The 23,033-nt window shown below is 41.5% G+C and overlaps 1 protein-coding gene across 7 annotated transcripts in view; it reads right to left on the reverse strand.

The window, feature by feature from the left end:
• Nucleotides 1-23,033, reverse strand: part of DLG2 (discs large MAGUK scaffold protein 2) — a 698,848-nt gene that overhangs the window by 96,570 nt on the left and 579,245 nt on the right. For 6 of the 7 annotated variants that reach the window (XM_035897884.1, XM_035897901.1, XM_035897894.1 and 3 more), the window contains one exon: nt 9,447-9,561. In XM_035897884.1, the coding sequence (XP_035753777.1) occupies nt 9,447-9,561 (115 nt within the window). Of the gene's footprint in view, nt 1-9,446; nt 9,562-23,033 lie in introns of those variants that run through there. The other variant, XM_035897910.1, reaches the window with a different exon arrangement.

The following is a 23,033-nucleotide window of genomic DNA, read 5'->3' on the forward strand; positions in this document are numbered from 1 at the left end:
TGTGTGTGTGTGTGTGTGTGAGAGAGAGAGAAAGACATTCCATGTGGGTGGGATTCAGGTCACACAACTTTAAGTGTCTTTAATATAGATGTTTACATCTCAGCTAATCACCTGAGGCTCCTTCCACTCAAGTGTGAGAAATAGACATTTTTAGGGCACGATTCGCCGGAGCAATTTTAGATGTCTACTTCTGGATGAGATGAATTGTAGTCTGAAAGCGCCAAGAGCACTCCACTGACTCAAGAGAGATACTAGGCACCTAGCTTAAGTGAAGATGTTTGCAATGTATATGTGGGCATAGCATGTACTTAACACTAATAAATATCTACTTGGACTTATACACAAACACGTGCGCGTGTATATATTCTCTCTCCTTGCAACGAATATTTAGGTATGACCATTTCACACCTCTCTCTCTGGTTTCCTCAGTGCCTCCCTATGAAAAGCCCTAATGAAATGATATCCTTATCACATATCTTCTTCCAGATCTACGCAGCAGAGCTTTCCACCACCCAGTCTGATGTTATCACAGATTCAGATTTCACTACTAGCATGTCTCCAAGAATTGTGTTTCTCATGTGGATTTCAGACTGCATCACAACCTGCTCTGTAGCTGTCCCAGGAGAATTTTGCCCATGGAGCCTTGACCTGATGCTCACTGGCCTATGGAGTTTCTGTGACTGTAACAGACATTGCATAAAACCAGCCCTGGATGCCAGATTCAATCTTCACAAATGCCCCAGCCAAACTTCAACTGTAACTCAACAACGATCCCAAGTGAGAATTTCTGAAATTTGTTGAAAATCAAAGTCTCTCTAAGCAATATGGCATCATGCCGGTTTCTAAGAAGTTCAGGAAATGTGTATAAATGTCTTGAATGCCTAATGGAGAATTCATTGTGCTGGAAATCAGGGTAAACAACCCAAAGTACCTCAACCTTGACTTCCTTTCATCTGCTGCTAAGTTGCTATGACAAATCTTCACATTCTGCTCCTCATGGCACAATAAAAAATGAACCAGAACACACTCATTTTTAGCACATAATCATAGAATCATAGAATCTTTTAGGTTGGAAAAGACCTTTAAGATCATCAAGCCCAACCGTTAACCTAACCCTGCCATCCCACCACTAAACCATGTCCCTAAGCACCTTGTCCACCCGGCTTTTAAATACCCCCAGGGATGGGGACTCAACCACTTCCCTGGGGATCACAGAATCATAGAATGTTTTGGGTTGGAAGGGACCCCTAGAGGTCATCTAGTCCAAGCCCCTTGCAGGGACCAGGGACACCACTAACCAGATCAGGTTGCTCAGAGCCCTGTCCAGCCTGGTCTTGAGTGTTTCCAGGGATGGGGCCTCCACTGCCTCCCTGGGCAACCCGTTCCAGTGTTTCACCACCCTCATTGTAAGGAATTTCTTCCTTAGATCCAGTCTAAACCTACCCTGCTTCAGTTTAAAACCATCACCCCTTGTCCTGTCACAACTGGCCCTGCTAAAAAGATTGTCCCCATCTTTCCTATAGAGTTGTGTATTCTCACTTTTTTCTCCCTTGAGCTATTGGGAAGTGCATTTGGGAATTAGTTGCTGGATGTTAAAACCACAGGAGGTACATGTTGTTTTTCAAAGTAGCTGTAACAGTCTACTGTTCACTCCATCTACCTGATGGCTGTGTTATTTAAAAAAGCGTGGGGGAGGAAGGGCAGAGTGCTAGATCCTGAATTTTTTATTAGGGTTCCTATAGCGAGATGTGAGTTTGTTACTGTCTTCCTCCTACCCAAAAGAAGCTGGTTTTTGTTTGAAATGCAGTGGGAAAAGATTAGCTTGCTAAAATTGAAGCTGTAAGTAAGTTAAATAGTGTATTAGTGGGGCGGTGTTTTGTTTTTTTTTCTTCTTTTCTGGTCCTTAAGAAGACAGTATGTTGATCATTAATCATTTGCTTTAGCTTTAAACTGTACAGGCAGTGTGACTACTGTCAGAATTTAAAGGAGGGGTGAGTGAAATAAGTTAGTTAGTCCTTTCTGGAAAGAGAGGGCAACAAAGCAAAATTGTAGAATCATAGAATTGTTTAGATTGGAAAAGACCCTTAAGTTCATTGAGTCCAACCATTAACCTAACACTGCCAAGTCCACCACTAAACCATGTCCCTAAGCACCTCATCTATCCTTCTTTTAAATACCTCCAGGGATGGGGACTTGACCCCCTCCCTGGCCAGCCCCTTCCAGTGCCTGACAACCCTTTTGGTGAAGAAGTTTTTCCTAATGTCTAACCTAAACCTGCCCTGGTGCAACTTCAGACCATTTCCCCTCGTCCTATCACCTGTTACCTGGGAGAAGAGACCGACGCCCACCTGGCTAACCCCTCCTGTCAGGCAGTTGTAGAGGGCAATAAGGTCTCCCCTCAGCCTCCTCTTCTCCAGGCTGAACACCCCCAGTTCCCTCAGCTGCTCCCCATCAGCCTTGTGCTCCAGACCCCTCACCAGCTTTGTTGCTCTCCTCTGGACATGTTCCAGCAGTGCAACGTCTTTCTTGTAGTGAGGGGCCCAAAACTTTGTTTGTACAGCACACACCTACCAAAGCTATGAAATGCTTAGCACTAATTCCAGCTAGAAGAAGACAAAAATGTGGGCTAAGAGGGACCTGTTTGCACTGTGCACTGCTTTTATAATTTTTGCAGCATGGACTGGAACAGAAAGATTAATCTTAAACTTAGTCATCTTATTGGGAAGAGGCTCTGCCCTTGGCTACACTTCCCACTGTAGTGTTTTTCCCTGGACAGTTGGTGGAGAAGCAGCTGCAGAACCACTTCTTCTGAAATTACAGCTGGATCCAGCCCACCTTTATAGCCAACTGTACAATTTGCACTGTGCTGATGTATTTAAAAGTAGTGCTGAAGTTGAAATATCTGTGTTTCAGCAAGCCCAAACAGCCCCTTTATACAGGGCAGCAAGTAGCCATGATTAGGTGGAATGATATTTGGTCACTGATGGTACTGAACAAATTTTAAACAGTGAAGTGGCAGTGAAACGTGTGTGTGAAGCTTTTGAATTGTTTCTGCAGAGTGAGACACATCCACAGCACCTGTCTGTGGCTTTGGACAATTGGAATTTTTAATTTTAGACATTATTTCAGAAGCTGTCTGGTTTGAATACAGACTAAGAAGTGCCATGGCTGTTTACTCTAAGCTTATCTAATTATTTTTCAACTGTAAATCCACAACTGACTGTAATAAGGCAGTTCTTGTATGCCAGGTGATTCCTCAAAACCTTTCCTTTGTACATCTAGTAGCAATTATGGAAGTATCTACTTTTACCCTCAGAAATCTAGCAGAAGTACTTTAAGCTCAGGAGGAATCTAGTAAATCAACAGGAAACCCCCTTCATCATGCCTAAACTCTTGGTTTCCTCCAAAGCTTGGCAATTTTATACTAAAGTTTCAATGGCTGCTTGCATTCACCAGACTTTTTAAAGGACTGTACTTCTCTGATGCTTAGCTCTTCAAAAGTCTGTCATGTTCCATAGCCTGTGGGTTTAATAGCATGATCTGGCATTTCCTAGGAGTATCAATAGTAACCACATGTAGCCTGAAAAATTTGACTATGGAACTGGACCTAAAAGGACAAAGCAAATCGTGTATCTATTTCAAGACAACCAAATATATAGCCTTACAAGAGCAGAATTAAAAACCTTGAGCCAAAAAGATAAAAAGGAAGATATGAATTTGCATAAGAAACACTAACACCCCCCGCCATGTATGTATATAGCACGGCTTTTAGCTGATGATGGGTTTATTTACTTTTCTCATTAATCATGAGCTGATGGCTGAATTCCAATGAATTAAAGAGGAAAATAGCAGAAATTTATTTAGCCTTTGATTTCAGTTATTGAATTCAAATTAACTTCATTCACCTTCACCAACAAATATATTATAAATAATAAAATTTGCTGTTTCGTATCTGTTCTCTCACTTTCTGCTTTTCTTTCTGTATTTCTTTTCTTCAACAGAGAGATTTAGTGACAAAGATGAAGAGGGCTCCCGAAAGAGTAAACAGCATTTTCTACTGCTCTGTCCTCCCCTCAAGTCTCATATTTTGCCTTTAGTGTCATGGACTTTCTGATAACATCTCAAACAGAAATATAGGATCTGTGATACCAAAGGAACAGATAGTGCTGAAAAAAAATTTCCAGGAAATTCCTGGGAAATATTCCAGGAGGCATCAGAAAGACAGACTGGGATGAAGAAAGAAAAAATAATAAAAATCAGAAAGACTATGCACAATTAAAACATCATGTTAGAGCTACACAATTTCTTCTGAACAAATAATTCTTGATCGCGTTCCTGTGGTTGCATATGCTGCTTAAGTGTGACTTCTATTTGCTTTCAGACAACTAATTCCAATCTCACATTCAACCCATTATCTTCATAGTAAATTTTACCTCATTTCATAGAATCACAGAATCATAGAATCATAGAATCATAGAATCGTTTAGGTTGGAAAAGCCCTTTGAGATCATCAAGCCCAACCATTAACCTAACCCTGCCATCCCACCACTAAACCATGTCCCTAAGCACCTTGTCCACCCGGCTTTTAAATGCCTCCAGAGATGAGGACTTGACCACTTCCCTGGGCAGCCTGTTCCAATGCTTGAAAGCCCTTTCAGTGAAGAAATTTTTCCTAATGCCCAACCTAAACCTCCCCTGGCAGAACTTCAGACCATTTCCCCTTGTCCTATCGCCTGTTACCAGGGAGAAGAGGCTGACCCCCACCTGGCGACAACCTCCTCTCAGGCAGTTGTAGAAGGCGATAAGGTCTCCCCTCAGCCTCCTCTTCTCCAGGCTGCACAACCCCAGCTCTTTCAGCCTTGTGCTTGTAGGGGAGGGGCTCCAGCCCTCACATCATTTTTGGAGCCCTCCTCTGGATCCGCTCCAACACTTCCATGTCCTTCTTCTTCCGAGGGCTCCAGAGCTTGCTGTAGGGTTGCAGGTGAGGTCTCACCAGAGTACAGTCAAGCAGCAGAATCCCCTCCCTCACCCTGATGGCCACGCTTTTTTGATGCAGTCCAGCTTTTCTTCCATCAGTACCCCCAAGTCCTTCTCTACAGACCTGCTCTCATTCCCTTCTTCCCCCAGCTTGTACTGATATCGGGGGTTGCCCCGACCCAGCTGCAGGACCTTGCACTTGGCCTTCTTGAACGTCAGGAGGGTCACACCAGCCCACCTCTCCAGCTTGCCCAGGTCTTTTTGGATGGCATCCCATCCTTCTGGTGTGTCAACTGCACCATGCAGCTTGGTGTCATCTGCAAACTTGCTGAGGGTGCACTCAATCTCTCTGTCTATGTCATTGATGAAAATATTAAAGAGCACTGGTCCCAGTATGGACCCCTGAGGGACACCACTTTTCATCGGTCTCCTTTTGGACACTGAACTATTGACCACTACCCTCTGGATGCGAACATCCAACCAATTCCTTATCCACCAAACAGTCCACCCATCAAATCCATAGCTCCCCAACGTAGAGAGAAGGATGTTGGGGGGGAACGCGTCAAAGGCTTTACAGAAGTCCCTACAGATGACATCCGTTGCTTTTCCCTTGTCCACAGCAGCTCCTGCTCATCTCTCCAAAGCTCCTCGCTGCCCACACATCCGCTCTGATCAGGTCTCCCACATTGCTGGACCACCGACAGCTCCCGGCCATGATGACATCCCCCTCTCTCTGATCCCAGGCACACACTCTCTTAGAATCACAGAACCATAGAATCTTTTAGGTTGGAAAAGCCCTTTGAGATCATCAAGCCCAACCATTAACCTAACCCTGTCATCCCACCACTAAACCATGTCCCTAAGCACCTTGTCCACCCGGCTTTTAAATGCCTCCAGAGATGAGGACTTGACCACTTCCCTGGGCAGCCTGTTCCAATGCTTGAAAGCCCTTTCAGTGAAGAAATTTTTCCTAATGCCCAACCTAAACCTCCCCTGGCAGAACTTCAGACCATTTCCCCTTGTCCTATCGCCTGTTACCAGGGAGAAGAGGCTGACCCCCACCTGGCGACAACCTCCTCTCAGGCAGTTGTAGAAGGCGATAAGGTCTCCCCTCAGCCTCCTCTTCTCCAGGCTGAACAACCCCAGCTCCCTCAGCTGCTCCTTGTAAGTCTTGTGGTCCAGACCCCTCCCCAGCTTTATTGCTCTCCTCTGGAGATGCTCTGGACATGCTCATTTACTATAACTCCTTTTCTGTACCTCAATTAAAAATGTTATGCTATTTTAATAGGGGTTGATGGAGAAATCAAAAACTGCAAGGTAAAGAAGAAAACCCTGCATCCAGTGAACCCCACATCCACTGGCAAATCTGTTTTCAGAGCTTTGCTTTTTCTCACCCTCTTTTCTATGAGCAGATAATGACACTTATTTTCAATTATTACAACCTATATGGACCTTAATTTATTTCCCTGTGCTGCTTAGAACATAGTTGTGTACTTTGATTAAGCTCTCTGGCTAAAAAATGACTATGCTTGTACTCAGTGAAGGACAGCAAAATCACTACATCCTGAAGAAAGGAAAACAGCAAACTTGAATCATAAACTTGGCATTGCAGCTATAGATTTGCAACATATGGTAATTTGCCTCTAGGTCTCTTGCACATGCTGACCAAAATACTCCATTGAAACAGAAATGCCCTGAGTTGTAAGAAGACAAAAAAAAAAAAAAAAGATGCTAAATCCCAGACTTTGTACATGGTTCCCTGGCTGTAAAGAGTTTACCCATAAAGTGAAAATTTCGGGCTCTGAAAACAAGCACATCCTGAACCCACATTTATTTTTTCCTTAGTGCCTAACGCAGACATAAGCTACCTTTGTAATTAGCGTATTTGATTTGAACTAACAGTGCCTAGCACAATGCTGCAGGCGCTGCTGCTCTACAAACACATTATAATAATATGTAAAATACAGAGCCTCTCAAACAGACGGCTCAGAGTTGGACACAGCCAATTGTGTGGGTTTGACTGCGAAAAATTTATGCTAATGAAAGTGACTGAGGCTTTTGAGGTTTTCTGCTTGAGAGGTTTGGGGCATTTTTTGGAACGCTGCTGGAATAAAGGAACAGTTTTTGCATTTACAGTTTGGGAAGTGATATTTAGATATGCAGCTAAGGCATCAAAGATTCCTGCAGTGAAGCACCAGGACATAGCATCTTAGTGAGACAGACCACATCCAGAATTCATGAACTAGCAGAAAACCAGGCTCACCCGGGCACACAGAGCAATACTATATAGAAGAATTAGGCGAGTCCAGATGCAGCACAGATATATTAGCTTGGCTCAGTGTGCGAGCTAATAAGCCTCAGTTCTCAGCAGGGTCAGGTCAATGCTGATACAGCGCTAATTGAGCTTTGCTGCAGCTCAGACCAGGATGTTGTTTGGGACCCTGTGTTAGCCCTTTATGTGTACGCTTGAATTGACTTGCGGTTGCTGGCTTGGGCTTCTTGCACCATTGTTCCCCACATTTTGGGTTCCTGGCTTATCTCAAAGATATGGATCTATCTCTACATGTCCAATGGCTGTAGCTTTTCATAAAATCCAAAATCAGGGAGTGTTCTGGTTTTGGCTCGGACAGAGTTAGTTTTCTTCCTAGCAGCTGGTACAGCTCTGTGTTTTGGATTTAGTACTAGAAGAATGTTGATAACACCCTGATGGTTAATTGTTGCTGAGCAGGGCTTACACCAGTCAAGGACTTTTTCAGCTTCCCCTGCTCTGCCAGGGGCACAAGAAGCTGGGAGGGGGCACAGCCAGGACAGCTGACCCCAACCGGCCCAAGGGCTATTCCAGACCATATGGCGTCATGCTCAGTATAGAAACTGGGGGAAGAAGGAAGGGAGGGACGTTCGGAGTGATGGGGTTTGTATTCCCAAGTCACCGTTACGCGTGATGGAACCCTGCTTTCCCAGGGATGGCTGAGCACCTGCCTGCCCTTGGGAAATGGTGAATGAATTCCTTGCTTTGCTTTGTTTGCATGCACGGCTTTTGCTTTCCCTGTTAAACTGTCTTTGTCTCAGCCCATGAGTTTTCTCACTTTTTCTCTTCTGATTCTCTCTCAGCCCCACCAGCAAGCATCTGTGTGGGGCTGAGTTGCCAGCCGGGGTTAAACCATGACAGGGAGCTGACCAAAGCTCTTGACAACAAAGTGACTCTGTGTTTGGTCTGGAAAATACCTGCTGAAGGTGGAATAGCTCCAGAAGTAAATACAAAGCTGGAGAGGTCAGAGAAGGTTAGTGATGCATTGAAAACCATGATACTGCCAACCTGACCTTGCCCAACAACAAGATCACTGGTAGCAGTGATGCATATCCTTTCAGTCCTTGTTCTGCCTGGCAGCAGTACCAATTAGTACTTCATGTGGTTGCTACCCACTAGAATAAGACCATCCATGCTAACATTGAAGTTTTCCCTTCCTGCTACCTTACCCCTTCATGCTGAGGGCATAATGATAAAATGTAGAATTTAGCCTTAATTGGATCTCTGCAATGTTATCACCTGACTTAGCTTCCCCCATGAATAATTATCACTGCCTGGAGGCTGACAAATTGCTTCCCTCTACTTCATGATTGTCAGGAATTTCAAATTATACGCTGAGCATGGGGGGGAGGGGGGGGAATGAAAATGAAAAGCCTAGAGAATCATAATTATTAAGATTATTAAAATATTTGGCATGGAGTCCCATAGTATCCCTGAGTCCCAAAACGCGTGAGTGACGGCAAGAACTTTGCTAGGGGCAGTTGGGCAACCCTCAGTCTTCACCCAGCAATGACTACAATAGACTTGCACAGTCAAAGCAAAGCTATAACCACTGCTACCGCCTGGCTCACAGTTAGGCAGTTCCTATGTTATTCACTATGCCATTTAAGCTACGTACATCAGCTTGTTTAGCATCTCATCTGCATATTTGATCTTGCTAGGTAGATGGTAAATTCTTTGGCATGTGGAAGGGTAAACATATGCAAGGGGATAGCAACAGATTGCCATGCATTTAGAATAACATATAATAGTCCTTGCTTTTAAAAAACAAGGTCTTGGGGGAAAAGTACTCTTTAGGAGAATAATCATTCCATGTCTGGGCAAAACCTCACACAGAAATGCAATGTGTCATTACACCACAATATCCATCTCAGATATCAAAAGAGCTGACAACTGGTAAGAAATCTTCATCTCCTCAAACCAAATCACTATAAAAGTATAATGCTCTCGGAAAATGGCTCGAAATGATCGGATTAAGCAATAGGGCTTTATCCAATTTTCACATTAATGATACTGTGCTTGTAAGATTGATGCATTTCTCAGTTCAATTCGATGCAGTTCTTCAAGCTTCTTTCCTACCTTGCCGAACCCACAACACACAAGTCAGGCATAGACAAGGTAGCTGCCAACATATTCCCATGAGAAAGCTCTCTCTGCTTACCTGACATACAGTGACCTCTTCTGATTAGTCCTCAGGGAGCCGGACCCAGAACTCATGCTGTGATTCATCATCTGCTCACGCAGGTCATGGATTTTTGCCTCAAACCGAGCGTACTCTAAGGAGATTAAAAAAACAGAGAATAAAAATATTTCAGTTTTCTTGACCTATATAATCATTAGGGCTGCTAAATGCAAATTAATATTAAATTAATGAGTGTAAGGCATGTCCTGAAAATTGAGGTCTAATAAAACTTCACATTAATATATTATTTTAGGTAAATATATGCCCTCTTTATTGTGGTACCTGAACATTTCAGCACTGACTATGTGAAAAGCCAGATAGCTAGACCCAGTCTCCTGCAGTTTCAGGAAAGGAAAGGAGGTTTATAGTGTGTTACCAAATATCTTTCAGTCTGCAAAAAGAATGTTGAAAGCAGTTTTTCGCTGTATCATTCCTTCTTCCAAATGATGAGATACCATGTTAGGGGCAGTGGGATGATGCACTGAAGTTATTAATGAGTCAAGCATTCAGTGTAAAATCCCACCAAACTGAAGGAGATGTATCAAAGTCTAATTATCCCTGAAGCAGCTGTGAAATTGTTGTATGAGCAATAAGCCACCCTATTTTCCCAGCCCACTGAGGACTGGACCATTTCTTTTAAATAGGTGGAGCCATAGCTTGGTCTTAGGGTAGGTGATCCCAGAAACTCCAGACCTGTTTAAGCTAAATAAGAATGGTACGAAACCACCTCCCACACCTTCTTCTCCTCCACAGCTCTGCTGGTAGCTTTGTAAAACGTTGTGACCTGCTGACCAGCAACATGGGACCAGCGTTGGGCAGAGATTCAGCTAGAGGTGTATCATTTGGTGAGGCTCCTCTCTGAAAGGACAGCCTGGTCAATGGTCCCTCCTGCTGGCACATTCTGCTTGCTCATTGAATGGCCTAATAGGCTGAGTTTTCATTTGCAAGAGGAAAAGTTGAAGTTTTGGAGACAAGCTCTAATTCCTTGAAACTGGCAACCTAAAGGCAATGCTCCAGCAACACAGAGTCATAATTCAACCTAAACCCGGGAAATCTACCAACGCGAGCTAGAAGACTAACTTGAGGGGGTGTACAAAATCCATTTCAGTGAGTCAGTGACACTTTGAAGAGTAAGATGTTGCAGACTGATGCCAGCAAAGAGAAGAAGATGTTCCCTGCACCTCAATGTTTTATCTCACTGCCTGCTTCAAAAGGAAGGTCTACATTTCCCCCTCAGCAAGTCTGGAGTGAAAGAGCAGGAGCGAAACCAGCACGAAAGGTCTCCTCCCTTAAAAGATGGAGGCACATCACACCAGATCACACCATATCTCTGTTTAAGCAAATAAATCTTTACTGTGCATTTATGACCTATAGGTCTGCTCCCCGTTTGTTGCTGTTTGAGCTATGTGAGAATACTGTAAGACAGCAATAGTCTCATTTTCTCCTAGCAGAAATCTCAGCATTATTTTTGTTTGATCATTTGCCATTCGCGCTGGCTCGGTTTCCAGAATGTCTAGATGCTTTGCAACAACAACTAATTCATTTTATTCAGAGCCCTTTAACTTTTCATTGGGTAATAACATCTGACCTTTCCAGCATCCCACATTTTGCATAGACAGCAGCTACCTTCAAGCTGGCTTAGCAGGGTGGTTTGGTTTAGGCTTTTGTGTTTGGTGTTTTTCCCTTCTTCCTCTTACCTGATGCATTTTAACTCCCTTCCCATTGAGCTTCTTTGGCACCACCTACTGAGTTTGTGAAGTGTCAGTGGCTACTTTGCCAATCAGCTGGGAACCACTGCTGTGCTATAAGGCTCTTCAGTCTTCCCACATACCGATGACTTCACTGGCTGCAGCTGATATTCCGCATATCAGGAGAAGAGACACGCCTACATGCAGACTGCATTTCAGATTTATTCTGTAGCTTGTTTCTTGCTCATTTCTTTCACCTAGAGTACATCTTTAAACTTCTCAGTGATTTAAAATCCCAGATCCTCAGAGGAACTAAGGCTCCTACAAACTTCTATTGTTTTTTAAAGTGGAGTTTAGTTCTGAAGTATTTATCCCAGTGTAGGATTTGTTTGCTCTATGTGAGTCATATTTGTTCAATTCCCCCGCTCTAGGATTTATTTAGTAAATAATCATCTTCTGAGCAGGGCTTTGTTTAACTTATATTTCATTATAACAGATTTAATATTTTTTTCTTGGCAAATAGGAAAGGTGATCTTAAAAACAAAAAGCTTGCATTTCTCTTCATACGGTGTCAGTCCTCCGCATACAGACAGAATACTACGATTTTAAGGGTTGTTACTAGGTCTTCTTCATGTGTGGTGGATACACTGAAGACAGTGCACATAGAGTGTAATTTAGTTTCTTCGATGTTTTACGTCTGGGCGAGGCCAAAGATATGAATGGTCTACATCGGAGCAGCTGAAATGGCAGCTTTCCCTTTAATAAGTAACCATATCCCAGGCAGACTCTATGTGAGGTGTGGGAGTAACTCCCAGATTTAGACACCGATCTGGAGAGTGAGAAGAGAGAGTTGAAAATCTGACTCTCTCTAGCACAGCATCCAGCTATTTGCAACTTGAACACCAGCTCATGAGATACTTGGATGACTACAGCTTGGTCAGATGATGATATTATAGCTTGTGTTTTGACTTCAGACTGCGCTTGTAATTTAACTGATTTTAACTGACTGTGAATTTATTCAGAACTTAATAATCTCTCTTTTTCTTGAAGACATGTTGAAACCACAAGACATCTTAAAAAATTGTCTAAAAAGTGTGTGATGGAAGTTCAGGGTTCAAGCTACTGCTCTCTGCTTGATATTAAAAAATACTGAAGTACTAATGATAGTTCTGTTACTTTGTGTTCTTGAGATGTTTTTCCTTTGGACTGAAATACATAGATAATTTGAAAACAACTAAATTTATGGGCCTATATTTTCCTATAATACCACCTTCTTCATATTTATGCATCAAAAAGTACTGAAATGTGCACCTGTCCCTTCCTCCTGAGAAATGCCTGGAACCAAAAATTGCAAGGCCATCAGTGCAGGTAGTATTTAACCCAGCTCAGATCAGCTGCTTTAATCTCAGTCCTCCCAGTTCTCCTTCTGATGCCTAGATACTACAGTGACACCGGCATTTGAAATGCGAACAGAAAAAGAAAGAGTGATGCCCCATTTCTGCCATCAGAACTGCTACGGTAGTCCTGCCCACTGCAAAAAAAGTCCTTTTTTCTTAACACTTCTTTATATATGGGGTCATTCCAGAGGAGCTGTTTCCTAATAGCTTTTCATTTGCTAGGTGCGAGTAAGTGTCAGTGCTAAAGTCCAGAAAAACACTTCATGCTTCCTTCAAATTCAGCACTGAATCTCAATAACACACTTTGAAGGCTGCTACAAAATTAAAAGGACACTGAGGTTGTGACATGCCCACAAGAAATACAGTTAAAGCTGATTCACTAATTTCATGCCCTTTAAAGAAAGGGAGAATAAGGAACATATTACTGCTGAAGTGCATCATTAACAAAATTTGCCAAATTTTACTTAGCAAAATCCATCTGCAAAGGTCCTAGCCATTTTCAGATTCACTAACTCTGTTAGCTTAAAAAACTGATAAAGTTATGCGTTAGACTAAAAAGGCAAATGGGTGAGCAAACTGTAACCTACATTTCTACTGGGGTCAGACCTGATGGTATAATGGTTTGTGCTGGTCTGTGGCTCTGGAAGTGCTGTAAGAAACAGGGCAGATGAGACGGAGGGAGGTGTTTGTTCATCCTCCCCTCTATAGCTGGGTCAGGGCTCATGGCCGTGTAGGCAGGCTGCATTTAGCCATCCCAAGGGTACAAATACAACTCTCGAGCCCTGGAGATGCGGAACTTGTGACGTTGGGTGTGGGAGAGGAGATTGCTGCTGTGAGAAACAGCCTGGCTGCAGGGAGATACCAGGGAAATACCCTGGAGGTATTTAAAAGACGGGTAGATGGGGTGCTCAGGGACATGGTTTAGTGGCAGGATGGCAGGGTTAGGTTAACAGTTGGACATGATGATCTTAAAGATCTTTTCCAACCTAGATGATTCTATGATTCTATGATGAGAGCAAGGCCATTTTTTAGGGCTCTAGCACTGACACGTTGGGCTCTGTGTGGGCTGCCAGCTCCAGCAGTGCTGTCCCAAGCAAGTGCTCATTTTTCCAGGGGTCTATTTTCTAAAGTTGGCTCTGCTCAACTCTCTAGGCAGTCAGGAGAGAGAGAAGAGTCAGCTTGAATTGCTGCAGTGTACATTGTCTCCAAGCCCAGCCAAGGCCAAGACTGAGTGTATTTATCAAATACAGACACCACTTTGAACAACTGACATTTCTCTGCTTCATACAGGACCCATTAGCCTGAATATGTGGACAGGGAGATGGTGTTTTTCCTTCTACCTCATTCCAACAGCTTGCCAAGTGCTATATCTGGGACTCTCACATATTCTAACCTTAGGACATCAATGAAATCATTTGCCATCCCAAAGCACTTCCACATGTTGAAAGGATTGGATTGACCTTTGGGAGTAATCTTTAAACACTTTGAACCTTCTCCTTAGTTCACATACTGAGAAACCAAAGCAAGGCAAATGACCAGCCCCATAAAAAACCATCCCAAACCCCAAACCCTAACAGTAATACACTTAAGCTGAAACTTCAACTTTAGCTGACCAAGGTCTAAAATATGATCTACAAAATCCTGCCTAATCCACTTTGACATCTGAGGGTATGCAGACACCAACGTTTTTACTGCTGAAATGATTTAGATACCTAAAATCCTGACACCCCTTCTACAGCTGTGCAGGTGGGGAGGTGTTGTTTCAACACATGCACCCCTCCCTTTTGAGTTCCCTGTTGACTAGCTTTGGTGGTCCGCGATCTGACTCAGTGTGCTGGACTATGTGAGTCCAATTACTCAACACGTAAGTCTCTCCTCATGTTGTGCAGGAAAATGCTGGGAGTTTGGGGGATCCATGGTGAATGCCTGGACATTAAGGATGGTTGGGATGGGTGTTGCTGTGACTTAAGTCCTTCCATATATGTGGGGTGGAGGACTTTTTCAGTTAAAATAATTGAATAATAAGTGTATTGAAAGTTTAGCACAAGTTCTCCAAGTCACTGCAGAGATGGCCTAAAAGGTTATGATACTTCATAGAATCATAGAATGTTTTGGGTTGGAAGGGACCCCTAGAGGTCATCTAGTCCAACCTCCCTGCAGGGAGCAGGGACACCTTTTTAAGAAGATCAGGTCTTGGAAGTCTTGGGTACATTTGAGACACCAAAAGTGAATGCAAGAAACAAAACCTCAGGAAATTTTTAGGCAATCATAGTGAGAATCAAATAATTTCTAAATCTAAAAATAGTAAAGACAGAGATTTTATATCTGATGGTTTGATGCTACTTTTTGGCCCTATAAATAAAGAATAGCTGTGATAAATGAATAAATATGCTGCAGCTCTCCTATGAGAAAGAGTTGCAGAATTTTATAAAGCTACATTACCGTAACTTTTCACTTTTAAGTTTATAATTATAGATTATAGCTTTGATTGAATTTAGAGAACATGAAAATAAAAAAGCCCTGATCCTACAACTAAAGTGCAGTTAAGCAACTGAAATGCTGATGTATTATACAACAGTGAAAACTGTAGTTCAGCATCACAGTCCAAGTCTTTATTAGTCTGAACTGGCACCTTTAGAGAGAGAGTAATTCTTTCTGTCAGCAGGTATCAAAATTTGCTTTCCTGTGTAATTCAGGATCATCACTGTTTGCTTCTAGATGATAACAGATTTCCTAATTGCTGCTTTTGTGCTTCTAAAATAATGCATCTCTAACCCACTTCAGTGAATGGTGAAGCAGTGATGGCTACAACGCAATTGGGAGGTTGGAAAAGGCAGCGTATATCTCTCAGACTGTCAAGGGGTGGAAGGCAAGTAAAACTCAAAACTGTTCGGTTTTAGCAGACTACATTGGTTAAAAAACCAAACCAAACCAAACCAAACCAAAAGATTTTGCATTAGTTACAGAATTTTATCACCTCAAAAGGGTATGTCAAATAACTCTAGGCACTATAATAAAGGAATAGCTGCCAGACCAGCTTCTCCATCAGTATCAATTTGGCATAATTGCAGTGGATCCAGGCCAGCTTAAACCTTCTGAGATTTTCTTCTGTTCTGTTTATGGGAACACAAATTGTATGCCACTATGGCAAGCCATGAACTTACTGCCTTGGACATCTGAGTTAGCAATGTTCATGACGCTATTATTATAGTAACATTATTTATGCTATTTATGTAAATATTTTTTGTTTCCCTCTATGTCCTCTTAGCAGACTACTTGGCTGAATTGTTTACGATTTAAAATAATAGAAGAATGCATTTCTTCCTACAGTGAGTATTGCCCATTTCTGCCGTTTACCCACAGTGCTGTCCAGTCATTACAGTTTTACCCCTGGAGGTGAGGGGAAGGTGAGCAGACCAGCATCAAGCATTCAGACGACTTGGTCTGATTCTTGTTTTTCCACAGATTTACAGTGTGAACCTGGGCAAGTCATAAAGAGTAAGTCCTGGGCAGAGATATGGATGTTAGATTAACATTGTGTCTGGCTATGCCTGCCAGATCCCTATCATCTCACAGCTCTGGAAGCCCTTGAAACTACTGTAATACACATAAAAAGTGAGAGAGTGTGCAAAAAGATATGAACTGCCAATACTTTTGGTTAGTATTTTATGTCTTCTGCTTACAATTTTTTTTTTTTGTTTCAATTTTTGCTAAAAGTACCCTGACTGCTGTTTTTAGATGATTAGGAAGTCAATTGTATTGCTGTCTGAGGTTGCAAGCAACTGCACAGCAGGTTAATGATGGTGAAAAATCTTTGTGGTCTGTGGTAATTTCTGAACAAACAAACAAATGAACATACAATGGTTAGGTACAGTTCACTGCACCTTGGCTTCTTATATCTGCCTCTGCCATGTCTGGTGTTGGCCACTGCTAAGGACAAAGTTCAGGACAAGGCTGGCTTTGGATCTCATATTGTATGGAAAATTCTATGCTTTTAATAAGTCCAAAAGATCAAGTCAATTTAACATCAGCTAAGTTCATCAGTTGACAGGGAAAAATGCACCCAATTCTGATGCCATCAATAGGTCATGCAATAGTGTGCATTATTTATTGGAGAAAGCGTTGCTCAAAAGGCATCACCCCATTCATGATGCACTGAGCAACAGAACAAGTTATGCTGCTACTTCTTATCAGTCATATAGCTCCCCTGAGCTCACTCAAAGGAAATGAAAAACACAGATTTCAATACCAGGGAAGGGAAGATACATTAGCATTTTATTCATTTTTATTAGTTTGAATATATCTGCTTGTTTTTATTGGAATATTTCCAACACACCTTTTCAGAAACCTTCAAAAATGATGACACAGGCATATTTACTAATTTTACTTCTTGCTTTGGCCTTTAAAACTTCAGCACAGTAGGGCCATTAATGTCTTTGTTCTTTGATATTGTTTGCTTGTCTTCTTTTACCAGTATACAGGCATTTACACTGGAGCCCATCTTCTGATTAAGATTTCACCCTGTATATTTGTTCTGTAGCTGGCTTCATTGCCTAAACGTCACTAATAATTTTATTTTCATTTGCTTTATTGCTGAAGATAATGCTTCTTCCATCTGTTGCACCATTAGATACAGCCCTCATATTGTGTTATTTGTGAATATAAATACACCTGAAAAGATATCTTCCTCCCACGGTATGTTCAGGAGACTAATATCATGCTCTATTCTTAGTCACAGGGAATATAATTCCAATTGAAATTAGTCTCTGGAAGCTTTAGTTTCAGAGACTTCATGCCTCGTAATGAAAGAGATGTACTAAAATAAATCAAGCTATTAGTGAGTGACAAGGACTTTGTATCCCACTAAGGTGTTATTCTACTTGTTCCCTTAAAGCCTATCCTTGGCTTACAAAGCGTCAGCCTGGACTTTATAAGGTGGGGATTTCTTGCCGCTTCTTCCAACCATTGAAGTAAACCACAAGCAACTCAATAGCTTTTAAAAACAACCCTTCCTTCCCTCCTAAGATTTCAGGAACCTTTTTCCTGCACAGACTTCTACTGTATTCTCAAAAATTTATCCCCCTCTTTTTTTGACTTGATGCACCCCTGAACTAAACAAGACTGTTTGTGGCAGTTTTTCAAATTCCCCAAGGCTCACACTGAGCTAACATCTTGGACAAAATGTTGTGTGCACACATCTCCAAGGAAGAGCAAGGCAAATAAAGAGCAGAGAGTTAGACCTGAAACAATCCTATCACAACACACGGTCTGCCTCAGCAGCACAGTGTGAAATCTTGGGCACATCACTTCACCCCAGGCATCCAACTTGCACAGCCACGCTTGCCCAGCAGAGCAGCATATGTCTCATTAACCTTGATAGCTTTGTAGGAGTTACTGTTTTGTACAGTGCAGAAACGTTTCAAGTTATCTGGTGTTTTAGGCACAAAATGACTCTGTCAAGGTGAAAAAAAAAAAAAGCTTCCCTGCATCGGAATCCTCTTTCTTCAATAAATATTTATGTGGGACATTGCAAAGAAACAAACCCCATTTTCTATTAATAGCTAAGCTAATTCATTTAGCTATTTCATTGCTTCAGGCTAGTGGTGGAGGATTTTATTTTCAGACATTTATTCAATTTCCAGAATTCCCCAACCAAAATCATTGTCCTGGGGCAATTGTTACTTATTATTTTTGCTTCATTGCTTTTTCTTGCCTCTGCTTTTTACCAAGAGTAGTTCTATTTATTGGGAGATGAGCATATTACACTGATTAGCCATACCTTCTTAATGACCATGCTGGCTTAGCCTGCTTCCAGCTCTTAAAGACATGAACTGACATGAGGAAACAAAATACAGAGCTGACCGCTTCTAGAGTATCTTAGGCACGTCAACACAGGGAAGTCATTTTGGTGGTTGTGACCAACCCTGTATCTACATTGGGTAGATACTTCTCTTTTTCAGACCCTGATGGTAAAAGATTCCTACCTGCCTCTAGCTGTTTATAAATTTCCTCCTTCCAAAAGTCTTCTGAGTGCCCCACCTACCAGCTACATGGCTCGTGTGAGTTTTCCTAAACATGGTTCAGTAAGAATGAACTGGGTTAGCCTGTTGAGTCTATTTACGCTTACCTGGCTGAGTCTGATTGATGCAGACTAGAAAGCCCTTGGACACAAAACTACCTGTGAATGTGAAAAGGGCTGGATACAGTGATATGGAGCTGGGAGCAGACTGGGGCAGGTGGTATCTTCCCCAGTACTGTTGTATGCAGAAGATGCCGCCTTGTACTAAACCGTGTTAGGAAAAGAGAAAGGGTACAACCCTGCTTCATCATCTCCAGAATCAACAGCAACTTAATGGGACTGAGGAGACACCTGACCTGACTAGGAATTGTGCAAGAATCTTTTTGAAATGAATCTGGAAATGTAAACCAGCCAGACTGACCTGATTTTCAGACAAAAATGAAAAAAACCCCAACCAAACACACTTAAATCAGGGCTCAGAACTCCCAAGTGAACTTTTATGAAAACTTACATGAAAACTTTCACAGCTAAGACATCATATGCCAGTTTTGTACTTGTGCTCCATGAAATTCTGATATACTTCGAGTGGGAAGAGATAAAAAAGGGGTTCCTAAAAGAAACTTGGGGAAAAAAAAAGTTTCTTTCTGAAAATAGACTGGTGAGGAAGCTAATGGGATTTTATTAATTCCATAAACCAGCATGAAAGCTGTAGTCTACAGTAAAAAACCCCTCAAAACCACAACCCCCAAATCATTTAAAAATTATAAGCTAAAGCAGAATATTAACTAGTAGCAAGAATACCCATACTACCTGATGTAACTGTTTATATAACACAATAGCCTTACAGACTAGCAAAAAAACAGATCAGAAGAACCAACCAGAATCTTGGCAGAAGTGTTATGAAAATGGCAAAAGTGTTATGAAAATATATGTGGATATACCTCATTGGGTTGAACTGTTTCGCGATTATGATTAATACCATTTGCTAACATTGAATAATACTGTTAATAAATGATTCACTCCCTGACTTCAAAACCTGCCAGGTAAAAACTACCTCCCCCTGTAACCTTCACTTTCCTATACTCAGCTGTGCTGTCTTCCAGACAAGAATATCTTCAACTATCTCCTAAGGCTGTTTAAGGCTTATTCTATTGAATAAAAAAAAAGAACTGAGCAAAGACTGGAAACAAAACTATCCATTTTACCATTACAAAAAAATTTAAAAAATAAAAAAAAAGAAAAATATGCAGAAAGGAATGAAAAGGATAAAAACATTTCCACATGTGTATTGATCTTTTCTAAGAGGTGATATTGAGAGCAGCTGCCGAATTGTATTAGTTTGCTAGAGCTTCATGATTAAAGAGGGATTTCCATTTCTGATACAAACAGGTAATAGGGAATGGTTGAGCACATTACAAGCACATTAGAGTGAATTTAAACAAGACATATACATATATTACCTCAGGATAAGTCATGCTTCCTGCATGGGGCTCTGAGCAACCTGATCTAGTTAGCAGTGTCCCTGCTCCTGCAGGGGGGTTGGACTAGATGACCTCTAGGGGTCCCTTCCAACCCAAAACATTCTATGATTCTATGATTCTATGTCTCTCAGCTTATTATAAGGAATATTTTGAGTACTGTGCAATGAGATATCTAGGTTGCAAATATGTATGTTGTGCAATTGGCCACTAATTTGACACGGAGGCTATTGTTCATGGTCTGGATGCTCTGAAATGTTGATTAACTTGAGCATCAGATCATGTAAAATTGGAATACTGTCTAAAAAAATCAATGTAATACCAACAAATGCCTTGCAATTACTGCTGATACTTTTGACCTCATCATTCACAGAACCACAGAAACCCACCTATATGGCGTAAGAGACTTAGGTCTCTTAATCAAGTCCAATTCCTGCTTTTACAGAAAATCAAAACCTAAAGCACTGTGCATAAACTGTTCAAATACTTTCTTATAATTAGTTCAATTTTGGCATTTCATAATTGTTGGAAGACCCCACACAGAATCCAGTCCTCCAGTGCTTAGACTCGTTCTTCTAACTAAATGCAGCTGAAGCTTATTTAGTGGCTTTTGCACGAGCACAGTTCCTCTGTGTAAATTGCTCTTTTCCATCATACATTGATTCTCATGACAGACTTACAGAGAGAACACAACTTCACCTACCAATCTCCATTTTGCTAAATAAAAAATCCAATCTTTGTTTCAGTCTTTTTGGGTGTGCTTGTCTCTCCTTTAGCTGGCTTTTTTATCCCTGTTGCAGTGTTTAATCTATGTCTTCACTGGCTGAGATAGCAGTGTCCTACATCATGCAATATCAAATGACTTCCTGAAAAATCAGACATATTGCATCAATCATATTCCTCTTTCTAAAAATTGAATGTATTATCAAAGACTGATATCAAGAAAATTTGCCTGTCTATACTATATTACTTTTTTATCCCATTTAGAATTTTCCTCGGTTTTGTTTCTAAAGGTATGTTTTAACGTACGTCTTTGTATGAGGAGAGGAGAGGGGTCTCTCTGAGGACTTATGAATCTCCAGATCTGGAAATCATTCATTTTTCTCCTTTCCTGATGGACAGTGTAGGTATACTTTTCCAGATAAAGAACTCTCTGTAGGTGAGTAGGTATTTGAGAGGCCCTTCCTACTCCCAGTGCCAGTTCTCCCATATTCTGTGATGGGGTAACCAGGTCTGCCTAACCTCAGCACAGCAACATCTTCCAGTTATACATCCCACCACTGGTCCTGTCTGCTTTGTAAACAATGTTATTGTATTACAGCCTTTCCATTGAGTGAAAACTGAAAATGCAAAGCTAGTTTGACAACATATACACCAGCGAATATTACTGACCACCAGGACTTAGGTAAAAAATAAAAGATATAGGTCAGTCCTACAGGAAGCAGAAGACCTCTGCTGTCTCCCTGCTGTGTTGGTGAGCCACGTTACGGACAAGACTTACAGACTGGTGGAAAATGGAAGTGCTGAAAAATTCCCATCTGATATCCAGGCTTCTTGTATTCTTTCATGATTCTGACAAGCATCCCAGAACAAGAATGATCACCTCAACAGCTTTTCCCAAGGACCAGCTATTTGTTCTCTGGAGTAAGTGAACGCTTTGGTATCCTAATGTTGTGGGTATTACTGGTTTATCAGTAGTTTTACACTCTAAAAGTGTAAGGTAGTTTTACAGAAAGTCAATTCAATGCATAGATATATATATATTTCATTGAATGCAAATATATATATGTAGAATATCTATATATATGGAATGCAGAGAGAGGGAGAGAAAAAAAAAAGGGGCTGTGTCAAATCCTATTTACTGGCACAGAATTTCCCACAGTTGCCAGCCCACAGCTAGCGACAGCAGTTGGGTTGCAGCACCATATGCTTCCTGGAAAGGCAAATTCTTTTAGACCCATTTTCAGTGGAGAAATCAAAATTTTTAATATAGTGACAGTTTTTCAGGACTGCAGTCTATGGCGTTACCCGAAGATTTATTTGGCATTTGCAGACTGTCTTTTCCTTTCCTGAAGAGGCCGTGGACAAAAATGGTGATAGTCTGTAATATTTTGTTGACACTGCTCAGCCTTGGTAGGCTGGTTTCTCCAAGGTGCTCTGATTTTCTACTTCACTACTTGTGACTGTCCAGGCTAATCCAGGTAGGAAAAAGCAGTGGATCAAGATGATCCCTTCACTTACATGATTAAACAGCATTTAGCACTGATAAATGTCACATCCATACAGCTTTCAAAGACAGTTTGGACAGGAATAGTCAAAACCCATAAACACCAAGGAATTTCTTGGAGAATGAAGAATGAGTTAAGTTTCCTATACACACTCTTCTAAGAAAGAGACACACTCAGATCAAATGAGAGACTCAGGCAAGGTCGTCTGGTAATGCATTATGGTCTGGGATTTGTGATCAAGTTCCTAAATGTCATTGTCATTGGGCAACCGACTGCGCTTTCCGAAGCAAATGGAGATGATTTAGCTTAGACCGCAATGATAAAGGGTTGTATCAAATTGCACTGCCTAGCATTTTCCAAGAAGAAACAGCACATGCTCACATGGTTTGCCAGGCATCGGGAACTTGCAACTGGAGCATGAGCCGGAGCTCTCAGAGTGAAGAGAAGACAGAGAGGTTGCCAGACAAGGAGCAGAAAGGCCTCAGGGGCCGTAAGTCACAATTGTATCTTTTTACAGATGTCTATCTAATTTATTCTTAAAGATCTCCAGAGATGGAAAAACTTCAACCACCCCATCCTGTTCTGGTGCTTCACTCTTTCTCTGCAGCTGCAGCTTTTCCTAATGTCTCATCTGAAGCTTTTTTGCCGCTTTTTAAGACCATTCACAATGAATACAAAAAAACCAAGATGGCAAACTGAAATATTTCAAAACTAACACTATAGTAAAATTACAAAAAATAGTGAAAAAGGGCAACA

This window comes from Egretta garzetta, unplaced genomic scaffold (assembly GCF_000687185.1).
Source record: "Egretta garzetta isolate BGI_Z169 unplaced genomic scaffold, ASM68718v1 scaffold20, whole genome shotgun sequence".
NCBI lineage: Eukaryota > Metazoa > Chordata > Aves > Pelecaniformes > Ardeidae > Egretta > Egretta garzetta.